This window comes from Tasmannia lanceolata, unplaced genomic scaffold, assembly GCF_043159265.1.
Source record: "Tasmannia lanceolata isolate RefF3 unplaced genomic scaffold, GAP_Taslan_0.1 ptg000019l, whole genome shotgun sequence".
Classification (NCBI taxonomy): domain Eukaryota; kingdom Viridiplantae; phylum Streptophyta; class Magnoliopsida; order Canellales; family Winteraceae; genus Tasmannia; species Tasmannia lanceolata.
In genome coordinates this window covers 14,815,001-14,831,820 of record NW_027518696.1, presented here as the reverse complement: position 1 = coordinate 14,831,820, position 16,820 = coordinate 14,815,001, and the positions used below count along the sequence as shown (strand labels likewise).

Genomic DNA, 16,820 nt, shown 5'->3' with positions numbered 1-16,820 from the left:
AAAAGGGGTTATCAACCGATTAACAGGTCTAAATATGATTTAACAACTCTAACATAAACAGGGCTATCAAATCTCGCTCGGGGATATCAAGTTCTCAACATGGTTATTGAGTCTCACAAGGGGTTATCAAGTATAAATAGGGGTTATCAAGTCTTTATGAACTTGATAATCCTTGTTCAACGTACTTGATAACCCTTAGGGGCATTTTGGTCAGGTTTTCACTGTTTACGTACTTGATAACCGTTTTCGACCCCCTTTATAATTTTTCAAAAGAGTGTCCCCCTTGGCAATTCTCGTATTTTGGTGTCCCCCATTGGCAATTTTTCCTAACATAACTGACATTGGTACTAGGGCTGCAACTCGGGTCGGGCGGGTCGGGTTTTGGAGAACCCAACCCTACCCGAGAAATATCTCGGGTCGGGTCGGGTCGGGTTTTTTTTCGGAAAACCCACGATTCCCAAACCCGGCCCTACCCATGATAAATCTCGGGTCGGGTCGGGTTTTTTCACGTTGATGCAATTTTTTAAGGAAATTTCTTGTTTGGCAAGGCAACTCAACTCATAGAAGTAGAAATTACACTCACATTACACTTGAATCAAACAATTATGTAATTACGCTCACATTACACTTGAATCAAACAATTATGTAATTACACTCACATTACACTTGAATCAAACAATGCCGTAATCAAACAATGTTGTAATTACAATCAAACAATGCTGAATCAAACGCTTGAATCAACTCAACTCATAGAAGCAGAAATTACACTCACATACAATAATAGTGGGTGTGTGGGTTTTCACTTTTAATTTGTAACTAACAATAGAAAAAAATGTACATACTATAACTTATGTAACTCGGGTCGGGTCGGGTCGGGCCCCTTCAAACCCGGCTCGACCCGAGATTCATGCGGGCTTTTGAATGCTCAACCCGGCTCGACCCAAAACCCATGAAACCTGAACCCGACCCAGGTTATTTTCGGGTCGGGTCGATGCGGGTCGGGTAAAACCCGGCTCGAGTTGCAGCCCTAATTGGTACATTGTAGAAGGCTGTATTTAAATATAGGACTTCTAAAACGAAATATATCTAGGCACCATCATTAAAAGCTATACAAAGGTAGCATAGAAAAAACATAAGCACTGAGCAGATGATAAAGGTATGCAGCTGAATACAGGAAGATACGGATTTGAACTCTGCACAGCCATAGTGTATCTTTTGAATGCGATAACATTTTTGCGCCATATTCTCCACCCAGAATCAATTCTCTTCCCGGTGATGTGCATCATGTACACATCATTAGCTACATCAAACCATTTGCTTTCTTCCAAATTCAGTTAATTCAAAATCCCATTCGGCGATGATCTTTTCGGTGACGGAAAAAGAAAATTAGGATTAGTTTTCATTTACTGCTGTTTCTGAATGCAAATTTTATGTGCAGGAATGGATAAAATGGCGGGGCTTACTTTGTTTCATCCTTTATGGATTGAACATTGGCAGAAACAAGAAAATCCATCGCTTCATCCGGATACAAATCCCCGTGCAAGAATTGTATATTTAAGCCATATAACATCGTTATCCTCACACTCTAATAGATAGCCAATCAGTTGTTAAAAGTGTGTTCATGTATACTATGTACAACTATGGTGTGTACAATAGTGTCGGGTATTATATATTGATTCTTCATATATTTTCCATTTCATTTACTTACCAATATAATCTCATTATAATGCAAGTCGGGACCTCTGGTCCCTGATGTATCTTTCATAGTATCAATGAAATCGTCAATTTAAAAAAAAAATGTCCAGCAAATTTCCTCCAGTACCTTTTGACTTCTTTCAACTTTATCCTCCAGTCTTATTCAATCGAAAAACCAACATATCTTCTGTTTATGCCAAGGATTGTCATCTCCTCCATGATGAGTTTCTTCTTGTCAAAGACATTACTAAAGCATGCCTTATCACATTCCTTTAATGACCATTGAGGTAGTTTTAGCAAAGTGTTCCCTTGATGCAACATAAAAACCTCCACACAAATGTCGCTAGCATATTCATGAGTCATAACCAACTAACAGCACCCTCGAAAAAGGCAATATTTGATAACATTACTTGTAGGGCTGCAACTCGAGCCGGGTAAAACCCTACCCGCATCGACCCGACCCGAAAATAGCCTAGGTCGGGTTCAGGTTTCATGGGTTTCGGGTCGAGCCTGGTTCAGCATTCAAAAGCCCGCATGAATCTCGGGTCGAGCCGGGTTTGAAGGGGCCCGACCCGACCCGACCCGAGTTACATAAGTTATAGTATGTACATTTTTTTCTATTGTTAGTTAAAAATTAAAGGGATAATTACATTTACACCCCTCTAGTTTCTGACACATCCACTTCCACCCCTATAGTTTAAAACGTGACAAATACACCCTTGTAGTTTCAATTTGTTTAAGGTAGGCCTCCTCAGCTGAAGGTTCGTCCATAGATTGAAGAGTTAGGATGATCCGATGGAGCTGATTTTTTGGGCACACCCTAACTATGTCAGGACCCATCAAATGAACGCTTTGGATCATCCAAACAATGTGGGCCCACATTATTTGGATGATTTTTTGGTAGTGTTTGGATTCGGGTAGGGGTCCACATTATTTGGATGATCCAAAGTGGTTGGAGACAGCAGCCCCACACAATCAAAGCAATGCTGGTGTAAAATGGTGGGCCCTACCCATTTAACTGGTTGTTCAACATTATATGCGTGGGAGAGAGAGAGAGAGAGAGAGAGAGAGAGAGAGAGAGAGAGAGAGGGAGAGAGGACTAACGAACTAAATACTTATTCCAACCTAATTTCTAGGATCAGGATTTTCTCACTCAGCGAGATTTTCTCCATAGGAGAAGAAATTCAGAAAATCGACTAATTAAAAAATGGTATGCATAGAATTTCAAGGGAAACAAAAAAATTTCATAAAAAACTTTTCTAGGAAAGAAAGGTAATATGAGGTGTGTAAAACTAAAATAGAACTATGGCCCCCAGTCACAAAAGAAAACCAAATAAATGTATGATTCATTCCACACAATACACATTAAATACTCCCAACAGATTCAAATCATTCAATGCCGTGGATTCATCTTTAAAAAAAAAGAGATTACACTGTAAAAGAAATCCAGACCTCTTGTGGCATCGTAAATACGCCTCCATTGAAGAGCTCTAATATGTTGGTGTTGCTTCATTGATCTCTCTACCTAAAAAAAAGAATAAAAAATGGTGCAACTAAGTTCCACGGTAGTCACGAGTGTCGTAAGACACGTGTGTCAGCAATAAATTCAAAGTGTCGGCTAAATCATAGGTATAGTGTCTTCATTCAAATAATTATTGAACACCAACTTTGTGGAAAACCACGTTCCACGGTTTTTTTACATTTGCTTTCTTCGACAATTCTGTTGATGTTCTATTTAAATGTAGTCATCTGTCTGTATTCAGTTTTTGCATGGCCAAGCTCATCTTAGATCTAATACCATTAATCTCTTATTACTGACTAATGTACTGTTTCCGCAGGTGCAAACCACCAAGTTCTTATATGGTTGTGCAGTAAACAGCTTCTTGCTAGAAACTAACTGGCTTACTGACTCAATTTTGTCAGGTTCTGTATTAGCACCCAAGAAGTAGGTTCTAACTTTTTTTACGTCATACATTTATTTCTTTGATGCTTCTATCATTTTTGAATGGTAAATATGAAAAGTTAAAGCTGTTATCGTCTTGCATTGATGTGATCTTAATTCTCAATCAACAACACTTATACACGAACTGTGAAACACTACCTTCATTTGAATCCCTGATTCTCCAAATTTTTAGACATGATGGTGGAATATCTTGAAGGTGGGAATTATAATATATTTTGAAGATTTTGAAAAATAGTAGACTGAATATTTTCCAATAAATACTGGAAAACGAGTGATGCCTAGCCTTATCTTCAAGCTTTTTGACGCTTGAGCTTCTGCTCTATGGCATGAGAGGGAGATTTCTTTGGAGTCTTGCTTTATCGGCCGTTTTGTTGCTGGTATGTAAGGAGAGGAGCTGAATGATCTTTAATGACTCTAGCAGAGGTGTGCCCAACATTCAGTCGTAGATCCTCTCTTTGAGGATTCATTGGGCAGCTGTGCTTCCATAATTCAGAGGTATTTAAGAGTTGTCTATTCGCTTTGGGATGTGATTCATTTGAGTGCTGTTGCTGTTTAGGTTGGCCATTGATGTAGTTCATCTTCCTAGAAGGAGTTGAAGATCCAAGGAAAGAGATGAAGTATGCAACCAAGAAGGGTGGAATATCAAAGCAAGTGCAAGAGGAGAAAACTCTCTCTCCCACAAAATTGGGGTCCACACCTAATTCAATAAGATGTGTTTTGTTTAAAATTTTATTTTGAGTGTTTAGTTAAAGTGATAGAGGTCAGTTTTGTTTTTTTGTCTTTTATTTCTTTTAGTTATAAGCTAAATTGATAGGACCCTTGCCATTTCTTTTTGTTTCTTTACATTATGAATCATAGGAAGAGAGTTTAAGTGACACTTGAATAAAAGAGGGCCAACTTTAGTATTCACACACTATTCAGGTCACTATTCAAGGAATTTTCGTAGGTTCTATTTTTACTAGGCTTTGATTTTATGGTGGGCGTCTATGTGAATGGGTTATAAATACCAATGTAGATCCGCTTTGGGGTCAGTCTTTTTTATGCGAATAATAAGGAAGGTTTTCAGAGTTTTCTTGGGTTGCAGCTTTGCTATTTTCTTTTGTAAGGTTATTGGAGGAAGGCACTTTTATTATTGAAGATCCTGGATACTTGTTCTCTACAAGATATTAGAGCCAACCTACAATTGTAATCAACTTAGGATGGATCTTTTGAATACAAATTTCAGCATTTAGATTTACTTTTAACGATGCAAAGTTCAGTAGTTGTGATTATTTTCTGTAATAATTCTTCTTTACATGGTTTGTTTTAAGATCTGAATTAGATTGTGAAGATCCATCCTTGGAGGGTTTGGATTTTTTAGGGTTAAATATTAGTTTTAATAACACAAAAATTAAAACTGCTTATTGATTCTTGATTTTTGAGGCTTCTTGGAATTATTTTTGGAGCTGCATATCATTCTTGAATTCCAAAAAAATTTCAGCTGTAAATCAGTTTGTGGTACATGAAAATTCTGCTGCATATTGTTTTCTTGAATCCTGAGGGCTTGGGTTTTATCTTTTACATCAATTGGTATCGGAGCCATGCTTCATAGAAAGGTCATGAGTGGCCGAGGGTACTGACAAAGGGAAAGAAAAAACCCCAGATGAGGTTAAACAATTTTAATGAGGTAAAGGTTTATCAATGATGTTTGGTATCATTCACCGTAAGAAATAAGGACAATGAATGGTCTGATGTGGTACTAATGGATACATTCAATATCTTACTCAGGAGACCTTGACAGTTTGATGGGGGCGCTATGTACGCTGGCCGGAAGAATATCTACATGTTTCATATAGATGATGATGGGCCATAGGGGTAGCCAATAGGAAATGAGGGTTGGTTTAGGGATTTAAGTGGTGTGCCATGGTCGAGGGCCAATAGCATATAAGGTACTTTTTTTAAGCGTTTAAGTGGTGGGCCATGGAAAGAATGAGTAGGGTAGTGGACGATAGGGCTGATGCAGACATCATCTCTCTCTCTCTCTCTCTCTTGCTCATCTCCTCTCTCTTGTCTCCCCCACTCTCTCTCTCGCTCATCTCCTTCTCTCTCTCGTCTTCTTCTCTTGAATTTTGAGCCTTGCCCTCTCTTTCTTGTCTCTCCCCATTGTGGGCCCCTTCTCGTCTCCCTCTCTTCCTCTGTATTTTTTGAGTATCGCCCTCTCTTTCTTGTTTCTCCCCATTGCTGGCAAAAGTTGAGCTGTGGAGGCCGGATCTGGAACCGTGGAGGCCAGATTTGGAGTATGGCTCTTTCGTGGTGGCTAGATCTGGGCCGTGGAGGTCAGATCTAGGGCCGTGGAGTCCTGATCTGAAGCTGGGGAGGCTAGATTTGGAGTTGTTGAGGTTGTGATGCTGGATCTGGAGTCGAGGAAATCCGCAGAGGTTGCCGGAGGCCGTGAAAAGCTGTGAGTTGCTGGATCCGGAGTCGTGGAAGGCCGGCTATAGGCGGAGCAATCTTATTTTTAAGGCCGAGGATTACTGGAAACTGTGGATTGCCGAATTAGCAATGTGGTTGATGAGTTTGGCTGTAGGAGGTTGTGGTCTCAATCCGGAATCAAGATCACAGGTTGTGGCCTGAGGACGGGCATGGTGGCCAGTGGCAATGGTGGTTGCCGGATCTTGATGACGGTGGTGGTGGTTGAGGCTGCCCCGACGGACATGTTTTCTGTGGAGGAAACAGAGGTGAGACTGGAGGTGGTGACCGCAGTGATTGGTGGTGGTTCGAGGTGGAGGCTGTCGGAGATCCGATGGTCGGTGGTTAGCCATCGTGCATGGTGAGGGTGCATGATAGCTCTAGGCTTTTGAGGGGGATTTTTGAAAATCGAATTCGCCATGTCGTGGAGAAGTCGGTGTGACGTGGCAGGTCACAATCTTGACTTGGGGGCCCCCACAATATGGCATTTTTGTTGGATTCGATACAATTAAGGCTATTGGGTATTGTAAGGGGTAATGGGATTTTTTTTAAAATGGTAAAGGGTTTTCTTTTGGGCCTAGGAGGATGCTCCTGGGCAATTCATCCTATGTAAATCTGGTGGGACTACTTGTCCCTATTGTAAAATTTGCTGGTATGAATATATTTGTCAATTTTCAAAAAGAATAAAATATGAACTAAACATTGAATAAAGATCCAAATAAAATATAATAAAACAGGTCCACATAACTACACTAATCCTAAGACTAAATCACATCAGTACGTCTTGACCAGCTCGGTCTGGGGCCTTCCCTTTTTCTTTAATTTTTCCTCTAAAATTGGATCACTTCTTATGGATTCGTTGAGAATGATTCTGATCTGGTTCAAGTCCTATTAGAAGTACAAGGCGCTCTATCCTCATGGACAAAAAAAGATTGCGGTCAAGTTTGATAATGATCGAGTGACATTGCTTTTGAAAAAAGAATACTTCCAATCAATATGAAAGTCATATCTTTTGCTATTTTTTCTCCTACTATTATGATCAAAATGGTTTTGGTGATCAACTCTTGGTAAAATTGTTGTCACAGTTTTGGGTAAAAGTGTTACTTTGTCCTAGCATTAATCTTTTAAAATCAAAGAGAAAAAAAAATATAGTGATTATTTCTAATTTAAATTATTCTCTTCCCAAGTTATGTGTCAATAGTAATTCTCGGATTAGTGTTTTCATGGTGATGTGGGTTTCTGCAGATACTTGATTCTATCAAATCGAGCAGCTGACAGAAAGCATATGAGAATTGGTCAGCCACACTGCCACACTAACTATACTCACATCTTCGACAGAGTAGGGATCATGCTCTATGGGAAGCCCAGTTTTTGCACCAAATTTGCCAAAATTATAAAGGTAATGTATCTCTCTTCAGCAATATACTTTCTAGTATTTTTTTAATGTTTCAATTCTGATGATTGCATCTCTTTTCTTATCCTTTCAATTCTCAGTGTTGTAATTCAAATTCTTCCTGCTAGTATATCTCTCAAACTGTTTATGAAGCTAAATAGATTTCCATGTCATTACAATGCAACCACAGTTGAAGAGCGGGGAAACTTCAAGGAAACATGATACTACCAAAATACCTCTTGGTGTCATTTCAGATTTGTTACTCCAGTTTTATTCTTTCCTGAATTTATAAAGAAAGTCTTCAAGTACATTTGTACATGCATAATCACAAATGCATACATTGATGTAAATAGATTGCAATATGGCAGAGGCAAACTTTGATGACCTCGAGAAGACCAAATATTAGAATCCCTCCGTCTAGCACTGTGTAAATGACGTGTATATGACATCTGGACATTTCATTTATAGTGGATCTCACCATAATTCAGGCCGTCTGAAAAAATACACTTATCATATGATCCTTCTGAGGATGATTTTCCCCCATTGAAATGTAAACTTCTGTTTATTTTTTATTTTAGTTGTCCATTTGCAGTTGCAGAATAGAATGAGTAGGATCATCTAATTCATGCTCACTGGATGAACAGTCTAGCCCTCTTGTATTGTGTTACATTGAGGATAATGTTAAGAGATAGGGTAGTTTTAACTTTTTAAGTAAGTTTTACATTGGTTGTATTATGTTATTCACGTGTGATTGTGTAGGTTAGAAAGAGGCCCATCATAGTAATGGCATCCTTGAATTTCTGTTTCATCAATACTATTTAAGGAACTTTATAGGGGGCAGTGGGGTTACACCACAAATCATCTCCTTCCCTATACTTCCTTTCGTCTTTTTTTTCTTCTATCTTCTCTTTCTTATACTCCATCACTTCGGTGGTCTTCTCCAAGAGAATTTTCTTTTAATTTTAACACATACAAATTTTCATGCCATTAAAAAAAAAACTTATAAAAAATTTCAATACCCTTCAAGGGCACCAATGATTTTAGCCAGTAACATATTGTATGTGTTGTATGACTTATTTTGTTTTCATCAACCACTTTGAAATACAGGTGTGACAACCCAAGAGAGGGGGGGTGGGGGGGTGAATTGGTCAATTAGAAATTTTAGGCTTAATTAAGGGAAGATTAAAAATTAATCTTCTAATTAAGCACTAATTAATCTAACCCTTGTTCAAATAGATTTATCAATAGCAGCTAAGGTTTAAACATTCTAATCATGCACATTTACTAACCCTTGTTCAAATGGATATCATAATTCAATTAGGGTTTATAACATTTAACTCAAGTGCATTTACTAACCCTTGTTCAATTAAAGCATAAACATAAGTAATGTTAGAGATTACCAATCACCATACGTGCAAGAGAGAGAGAGAAAAGAGACATCCACGAGGAACATAAGATTTATAGTGGTTCGGTCTATCACAAGACCTACTCCACTCTTCCAAGTTTACCTCATTGGGATCTCCACTAAAATGTTGAAGCCGTACACCCGACTTCTCCATCTCCAAAGAGAACAAACCCTTCCTGCACGAAGCCTTGGCGAGGTGACACACCCTCGCACATGATTCACCTTTCTTCAAGGGCTGAATCGGAGACCCTTGTCTTCACCTTTCTTCACGGACCAAAGAGGAGACCCTTGTCTTCACCTTTCTTCACGGGCCGAAGAGGAGACCCTCGTCTGCACCTTTCTTAATGGGCCGAAGAGAAGACCCTCAACAAAGAACAAAATAAAAAGAAAAACTCTCTTGCCTCTTAATAGGCTGATTACAACATTTGTAGATCACAATCACTCTAAGAAAATACAAATGTAAAGCCCTATGGAGTGCCTTTTGATAAGATGTAGAAATGGAAGATTAAAGAGGTTTTTGCTTTTGAAATAAAATGTTGAATCTCAAAGAGAAATGAGATTTGATCTTTCTTAAAATGTTCAAAAGCTTGTTTAGATAGGTTTTAATGATGTATATATAGTGTATTTGAAACTATGACCATTTGGGGATAAAACTGTAAAAAACAGGGTTGAAAAAGTCAACCTGTGAAAGCCCCACCGGCTAGTTTGCCCAACCGTCGCGGTCGACCGAGCTACCGCGGTCGCCCACTCCTATCGGGCGCCCTTTTATATTTTCAAATTTCTTACCGTCGCGGTCGTCCGCCCCCATGGCGGTCGTCCGGCGAGGCCAACCTGTTTGTTAAAAAATTCGGCTCAAAAACCTATCTCGGTCGACCGACCCACGACGGTCACCCACCCAAACCCATGATGGAGTGTTCCTAACTTTCCAGGGGCACCTCCGCGGTCGCCCGGCCCAACTAGGTCAACCGGCCTGATAAAATTCAGCAAGTGCTGGATTTCTAGCTACCTTGCCGCGGTCGCTTGGGACACCCGGGTCGACCGGCCCTGTGTAAAATTCCATTTTAACTTTAAAAGATCAGGGGCTTTTGGCCCATGGTCTTTGGGCTTAAGTCCTAGGTTTTCAAAACACATTCTTGGTTGTGTTGATGGTTTTCAAAGATGTAAAATGTTAAGTATAAAAATCACTTGAAAACCTTTTGAAAGTGCATTTAAACATAAAATCAAGAGGACTCCCAATACAATCTAAAAGATGTAAACCTTGAGTCTTCTTGGAATGTATAGGCTCAATTGCACTTTCTTGAACTTCTTCGGCTTTAGTGAACATCTTGAACTTGATTCGGCTCTAGTGACTTCTCCTCCAATCTTCAATGCATGTTGAGGTACATGAGGTGTCACCATGTCATGTTCAACTCCAAGCTCCTTCTTGACAATTGCTAGGAACTTGTGGGATCTTCATGATGAGCTTCTTAACTTGAACATCTTCAAATGATGGTGTCTTCACTGTGAGTGCAAGCTCTTGGTTCTTTTGCTTCTTGATCCGCAAGCCATGTGTTGAGAAGAGTTGTGTAATGGCAATTATGACATGAAATTTCTGTATACAACACAACACTTCAAAGCAACACATCAGTCTATAAATGCCAATCAATTTGGTTTGCTAGCATCAAAACAAGAAGGTAAGGTGAATGATTAACCCATAGAAATCCCTGGGCTTACACACTTACTGAATTAATTTATTACTAGTTGTACTTAGTCTTTAAACACAACCTTTTAGTTTTTCCAATGTCGTTTTATATGTGTAGACACCCCATTTTGACCGTGCCCTGTACCTCCATTTTTTGTGCATAACTTTTTCAAATCATTGTTTCTGGACCCCAAATTACACCCTGGGCTAGCTTAGGGTCCCACCAAGGTCCCTGTGAAATTTCGTCAAGATCCGTACACGTTCGCCTAGTGAACGAGCTAGGGCAGTGTCTTGGTGCAAGTTTAGAAGGGAGGGGGTGAAATACGTCATTTCCCATGTGAGGGAGGGCATTCTTGGAAATTTCTATTTCTTACTCTACAAGCAATGAGTAAGGGCCATTAGATCAAATGAGAGGGTTTAGGATCATGTAAAGAGAGGGGAATCTTTGCCCCATTTTCTACTTGGACCCCCCCCTTTCTTGTGCAAGAGATAGCAAAATACACCTATAGAGGGGGTTGTCCTTGGAAAATGAGGGTGCTAAATATTATTTCCCATATAAGAACCCATCGGCTAGGGTTTTTTTTTTAAGGAGAGGGGAGGAAGGATTTTCTTCATTTTCTCCTCCTAGCAGAGGAGCTCGATTTTGGCAGCCGCAAGAGGGGAGAAGAGCCCCATTTTCTGGAAAAGGGAGAAGGGTAGCCGCAAGAGGGGAGCCCCATCTTTGGAGCTGCAAGCAGAGGGAGAGAGAGAGAGAGAGAGCTTCATCCCCCGACCACCATCTCCGGCCTTCTCGCCGGAGCTCCGGCCTTCTTCCACCATTGAAACCTCTTCTCTTCTCCCAAACCCACCTCCGACCACCAACACCACCGCCATCACCTCCATTTTTCTTTTCTTCTGCAAAAATCCAAAACCTTTAAACCCATCCTCTCCGGTGGGTTCCTCACCGGAATCCGGCCGTGCCCTCTCCAACCGACCACCTTCTTTTTCTTCTTACAACCTCCTCCACCTCCAATCAGATTTTCGACCACCAAAGCCTCTCAACCACCAACACCGGAATCCGGCCAAAACCCATTAGAGCCGCCACCTCTAAAACCCAAAACCCATATCAAATTTTCCATCAAACCCACATCCACCACTTTCATCTTCTTCTGTTTCTTTTTCTTCTTCTTAAACCCCTTTCTTCTTTTTTTTCATCCACCACCCACCACCTTGTCTCCGGCCGATCTCCAACTCCGGCAACCATCTCCATCTAACCGGCCACCACCCGAAGCTCCGATCTACCTCTCCGATCATCCCGCCGGAATCCGGCATCCACAATCCGGCTATCCCATTTAAATCCGACCACTCCACCCTCGTCTCTGCCGTTCCATGTCTCTACCCCCAAACCCACTTCATTTCTTTGCCAAGCCGTATAAAAAAAAAGCAGAGGAGAGAAATTGCAGAGAGGGAGATTGAGGTAGAGAGAGAAATCTAAGAGAGCAGAGAGGGAGATTGATGGAGAGAGATATCTCAGAGAGTAGGGAGAGAATCGGAGAGGGAGAACTGAGAAACAGAGAGAGATTGAAAGGAGAGGGAGAGAGCCCACTTTCTCGCCGGAATCCGGCATCACCCACTCCCCTTGCATAAATCAAGCCCCACTACCAAACCATTCTCACTTGCATCCATATAAAACCCATCATTTATATCAAACCCATTTGGATACCCTCCATTTTTCCAGCAACCTCACCTGAATTGCCTCCATTTTCTCTTTCCCGAGCTCTATCCGACCTTAGTGTCCTTAAAACCCCATTACTTTTAGCTTAAAATTCAAGCAAAGGGAAGAGAAAAAGGAGTCTTCTTCATTTGGCTGCCCCCAACTGAGAGGGAGTAGAGAAAATCGAGCAGGAAAAGTTATATAGCCTCCTTTGTAGCTAGTTGGAGCGCTAGCAAGGAATTGATTTCCAGCAAAAAGGGGCGACAACTCCGGGTTTGAGAGGAAATTGTAATAGGAGGGAGAGGAGCTCGCAGTTTCAGTATTCTAGTGCTTCTAAAAAAAAGAGAGGGCGAAGGAGAAGGCTTTCTAATCAAAGAAAAGGTAAGAAGCTTTGCTCTTATCCTCGATTACAATTTTAATTTATGAATGCTATTTGTGAATTTCCATAAGAAAATAAGGCTCTAAGATAAAATAAAATAAAAAAACGAATTTTGTCAGATGCTTAGATTTCGTCTATCATATAAGAAGGATGCATTTCTGCTGTTTTGCAAATATTTTGGCTGAAATGTCTATCTGGGGTGAAGAGTTGTTCTGGGATTTTCATTGGAGCTAGAAATTGTGTCTGCATTGATAGGCACTTGGTAATCCTGTGTTGAGAATCAAAAATTCAGTATTTGTAAATCAACCAAAGATGTATGTTTAGCTGCATGTCCTTTTGATGCATGCAAATTCAGAAGTACCGATGGTTATAATGTTGCTGAGATTTTCGGTCATTATAGAGTGTAAACTAATGGAGTATCTTTTGGAATCCTAAGCCGAGCTTTTGACTAAAATTGATTGAGATTCTACCTTGGTGTTGTCACTGAATGGATTAGACTCTATCTCCTTTTAGTGTTTGTAAATCCAGTGTGCTCAAAATGCTTGCAAAGTCGATTTGGATGATAATTGCGTATCAGGCTTGTTTTAGCACCCTCATTCCTCAAGTACCTCTTTCCAAGCCCCCAAAAGTTAATGTCGGTCCTAATTGTGCTTTGTCAGCTACATCCCCCCCTTTTTTGCCCTTCAGGTTTCTTTGTATATCTTTCATGGGGCTTACGGGTTTCTTTTTTATTGAAGGCCTCACTTCTTATAAGGTTCAAGAGTTCCTTCACTTTCGAGATTGTTCTTCATGCGTTCTTTGGGATCTTCTTCGAGTTTCGATGTTCCATCATGTCTTGAGAACGCTTTGTCGGGTCAGGCGACGATGGAACGTTTCTTGAGCCAGCCTCTTCCCTTCCTGCCTTAGAGTTTTCGCAGGTTAAGGGATTCTCTCCTCTTAGAGTGTTTAGCCAGTTAGGACCGTTCCTAAGTGACTGATCGTTTAGTAGATCTTCTTGCAGAGTTTTTATCTGTCCCCTTTTGTTTAGAAGTTTACCCTTTGGGTTAGAGGTTTTTCATCTCTCGTTTATTTAGGGTTTTCCCTCGTGGGTTAGATATCGTCTCCTTTGGAGATTGATTAAGGCTCGTTAGTTTTGTTTTCGTCTCTTCGAGATTGTTCTTTTCTTTGGGATTTTAGTCCCCCCTGTTTTGGTTTCTTCCCCTTTAGGCTTTAGGGATCCCGTTTCCCTCTAAATTACTCTACCGCGATATGGTGGGTAAGGAGGCTCTTCTATCGGATCCCCTTTAGCCGAAAGGGTGTTAACACGCTTTTAATCATCAAAAACATTTAAAAATATCAAAAACATATAAAAATCTTTAAAAAAAATCTAAAGTGTTGAGTTTTATAGTGTGTTAGGAGAGTTCGTTTCGAACTACGTTGGCTTGATCCTCTTCCACGAGGTACGTAGTGCAGCTTGGGATTCTTATCCTAGGTCCAGCCAAACCTTTGTAAATAAATCTTTTAACCCTTTAAAAAAAAATATAAATCTTCCAAAATATTATTTTTCGAAAAGATCTTCCTCTAGAGTTAGGACTTTGTCATAGATAGAGAGTTTTAGAGTTATGAGTTTGTCTTGTGTTGTGTGGTTTGTTTGTGTTGGTGTTAGAGTTAGGGGTTTGTTACGCCTCCGTCCGGTCAGTTGACGATTCACATTGCCGACTGATGACTAGGTCTAAGATGCGTTAGTGATCCCATTATTTTTCTTAAGAAATACAGCCTAGTTACACATAGGTTGTAGGAACCACCTGCATTAGCTTAGGGCTAACCTGCATTTAGTTAGGGCATATAGGGTGTCCTAAAATCTACAATTCACTGGAATTTAAATAATCGTTCAAGAAGCTTTAATAATTAGTCCGGTCTTTTAGATCGAGTCTAAGATAGAGGTCTATGTATCTTAGGCATCATAGTTTAGAATAGGTGCGAAGAACTACGTTGCCTTGATTCTCGTGGAGGCGGGGATACGTAGGCTTCTTTGGATGTACATCAGACCATCCGAGGACTCGGGCTAAATCGTTTAGAGTCTTAGGATTTGTTGTGTTGTTATATTGTGTATTTTGTTGTGTTTTCTTACTTTCTTGTGCAGACCATATACCTGTAGCTGTAGCATGCATGTGTTTGTTCACCAGAACTTAGATACCAGTTAGGTATGTCACTCATAACCTAGTTGTAATTAGGCGACACATTTTTTTATTTTGTTTTGTATGTGCTTATTATTTCATCCTATGGTCATGCATGATTAGGTAGACGTCTTCCCGGGGATATTTGTTCCCATTTCACATGATTTTCGCCCAAAACTCTTCGAGGTTAATAATAAATGGCATAAGAGACCAAGTGTTCGCACTAGGGCGAATTGAGGGCGCTCTTCGGACCTTCTCCATTCGTCACCAGGCACGGACCTTTAGTATCTTTGGTTATCTATTGCAAACAGAGCATTTGTTTTGGTTCCATGGCGCATCCATGGATGGCGACTCTGAGTTATTTTCAGATATATCTTGGTTTCGAGCCCTGGCTCCGGATCAGGATGTATCTCTTTCTTTTTATATCGCCACTCATGCTATGCTGTGAGGGTGGCATCCGTTTCGAGAGTTCCTTGGCAGAGCTCTCCTTCACTTTGTGGAGATCCAGAGAGGGTGTGGGGACCCGTTCCCTCATCGTCCTCGGATCGGGGTCCACAATATGAATGCTTTCTAATTGCTCCAACCTACTTCCTAACTTATTTGAAGACTGCTACTTGCTCACGTCCCACTCCCCCTTCCTATAACTGTGATTATACCATGTTTTTAGATTGGCCCTTATGTGGTTTGAGATTATACTTGGTTGTTCTATGTATTGCTTTTCTTCATGATTAACCTCCAATCTATGTTCTTATTGTCTTCCCTTTGTCCAGCATGGAGGTGGTCAGGTGTTCAAAACTCTCCAGTGGTTGCTCCAGAGCTTGAAGAATGGGAAGAATTCTATGGGAGCTATTGTTGTTGAGGATGAGGGAAGAACATCACGTCACCTCAGGCAATGTGCTTCAGAAAACAAACTACAAATGATGGTTCGTAGTATTATTAACATGGTTTTTTTTCCAAAATAAATGAAAAAGAAAGAAAAGAGGTGCATGTCATGAATACATTAGCTTAAAAGTTTTGTTGAGAGAGGAGAGAAGAGAGAAAAATGAGAGAAAAGGTGAGTTGGAGAGTGTCTCCCCCTCACACACACACATATATATCAATAAAAGATGAGTACAATGACTACACTACCCTTAGATACATATATCTTTTAACAAGTTTTACTGCAATTCAAGCACTATCTTCTAGAGCATAGTATAATTTGCAGAGCTCTCTCAGGCATTAGTGAGCTCTAATGCTTGGCATCTAAGAAATTAACATTAACGACTATTTGCATTCACTGGGCATCCCGGGTTTTGAGGTACTTGGGTGCCTATGTTTTAATATCATAATAAGTTTTGGTGGTTCTTATGATATGCTAGTTCATAACATGCGCCGTCACTTATGTACACTTAAGACACCAAAGGAAACACTTACATGGACAAATTGGCTCTGGATAAGCAGGCAATGAACACACAGTACTATGATCTGTATCTCGTGCGGACACCCTTGTCTTTTGCGGTCTTTTGTTTCCCCGTGTAACACTTGAGTTGGAGAAAGATTTGGCTTGGTTTGATGCCTCATACATTTCTCATCTGTGTTTGCTAGTCTTGATAGCGAGATTTTTAATTTTCTTTATCAAAAATTCTGTCATGCAGAAAAATATGGTATATACATATGAGGAAAAGGATTGTACGCTCGAGTGTACCTAACCTTAGGTACGCTCGAGTGCCAAATCACATGGGTCCCACATTTTTTTTGGTCATCTAAACCATTCATTTGCAAGGCCCCCATCATAGATAGGGTGTGTACCAAAAATCAGCATCATTGAATCATCCTAACCCCTCCAAAACTGGAGGGCAAAATGGGCAGATTTGTGGACAAACAGTGTCTGTCCATTTTGACCTCTACAAATGGATGGGTTAGGATGATCCTATGGAGCTGATTTTTGGTATGCACCTTATCTATGATGGGGCCTTGCAAATGAATGGTTTAGATGACCAAAAAAAATGTGGGACCCATGTGATTTGG

General features: G+C 40.4%; 1 protein-coding gene across 1 annotated transcript in view; it reads left to right on the top strand.

The window, feature by feature from the left end:
* The first annotated feature begins 7,357 nt into the window (after positions 1-7,357).
* The window catches only part of LOC143852249 (uncharacterized), a 13,261-nt gene continuing 3,798 nt past the window's right edge, over positions 7,358-16,820 (top strand). Inside the window, exons 1-2 of the mRNA XM_077361650.1 lie at positions 7,358-7,505; positions 15,584-15,736. Coding sequence (XP_077217765.1) covers positions 7,392-7,505; positions 15,584-15,736 — 267 coding nt within the window. The 5' untranslated portion in view covers positions 7,358-7,391. The remainder of the gene's footprint in view (positions 7,506-15,583; positions 15,737-16,820) is intronic.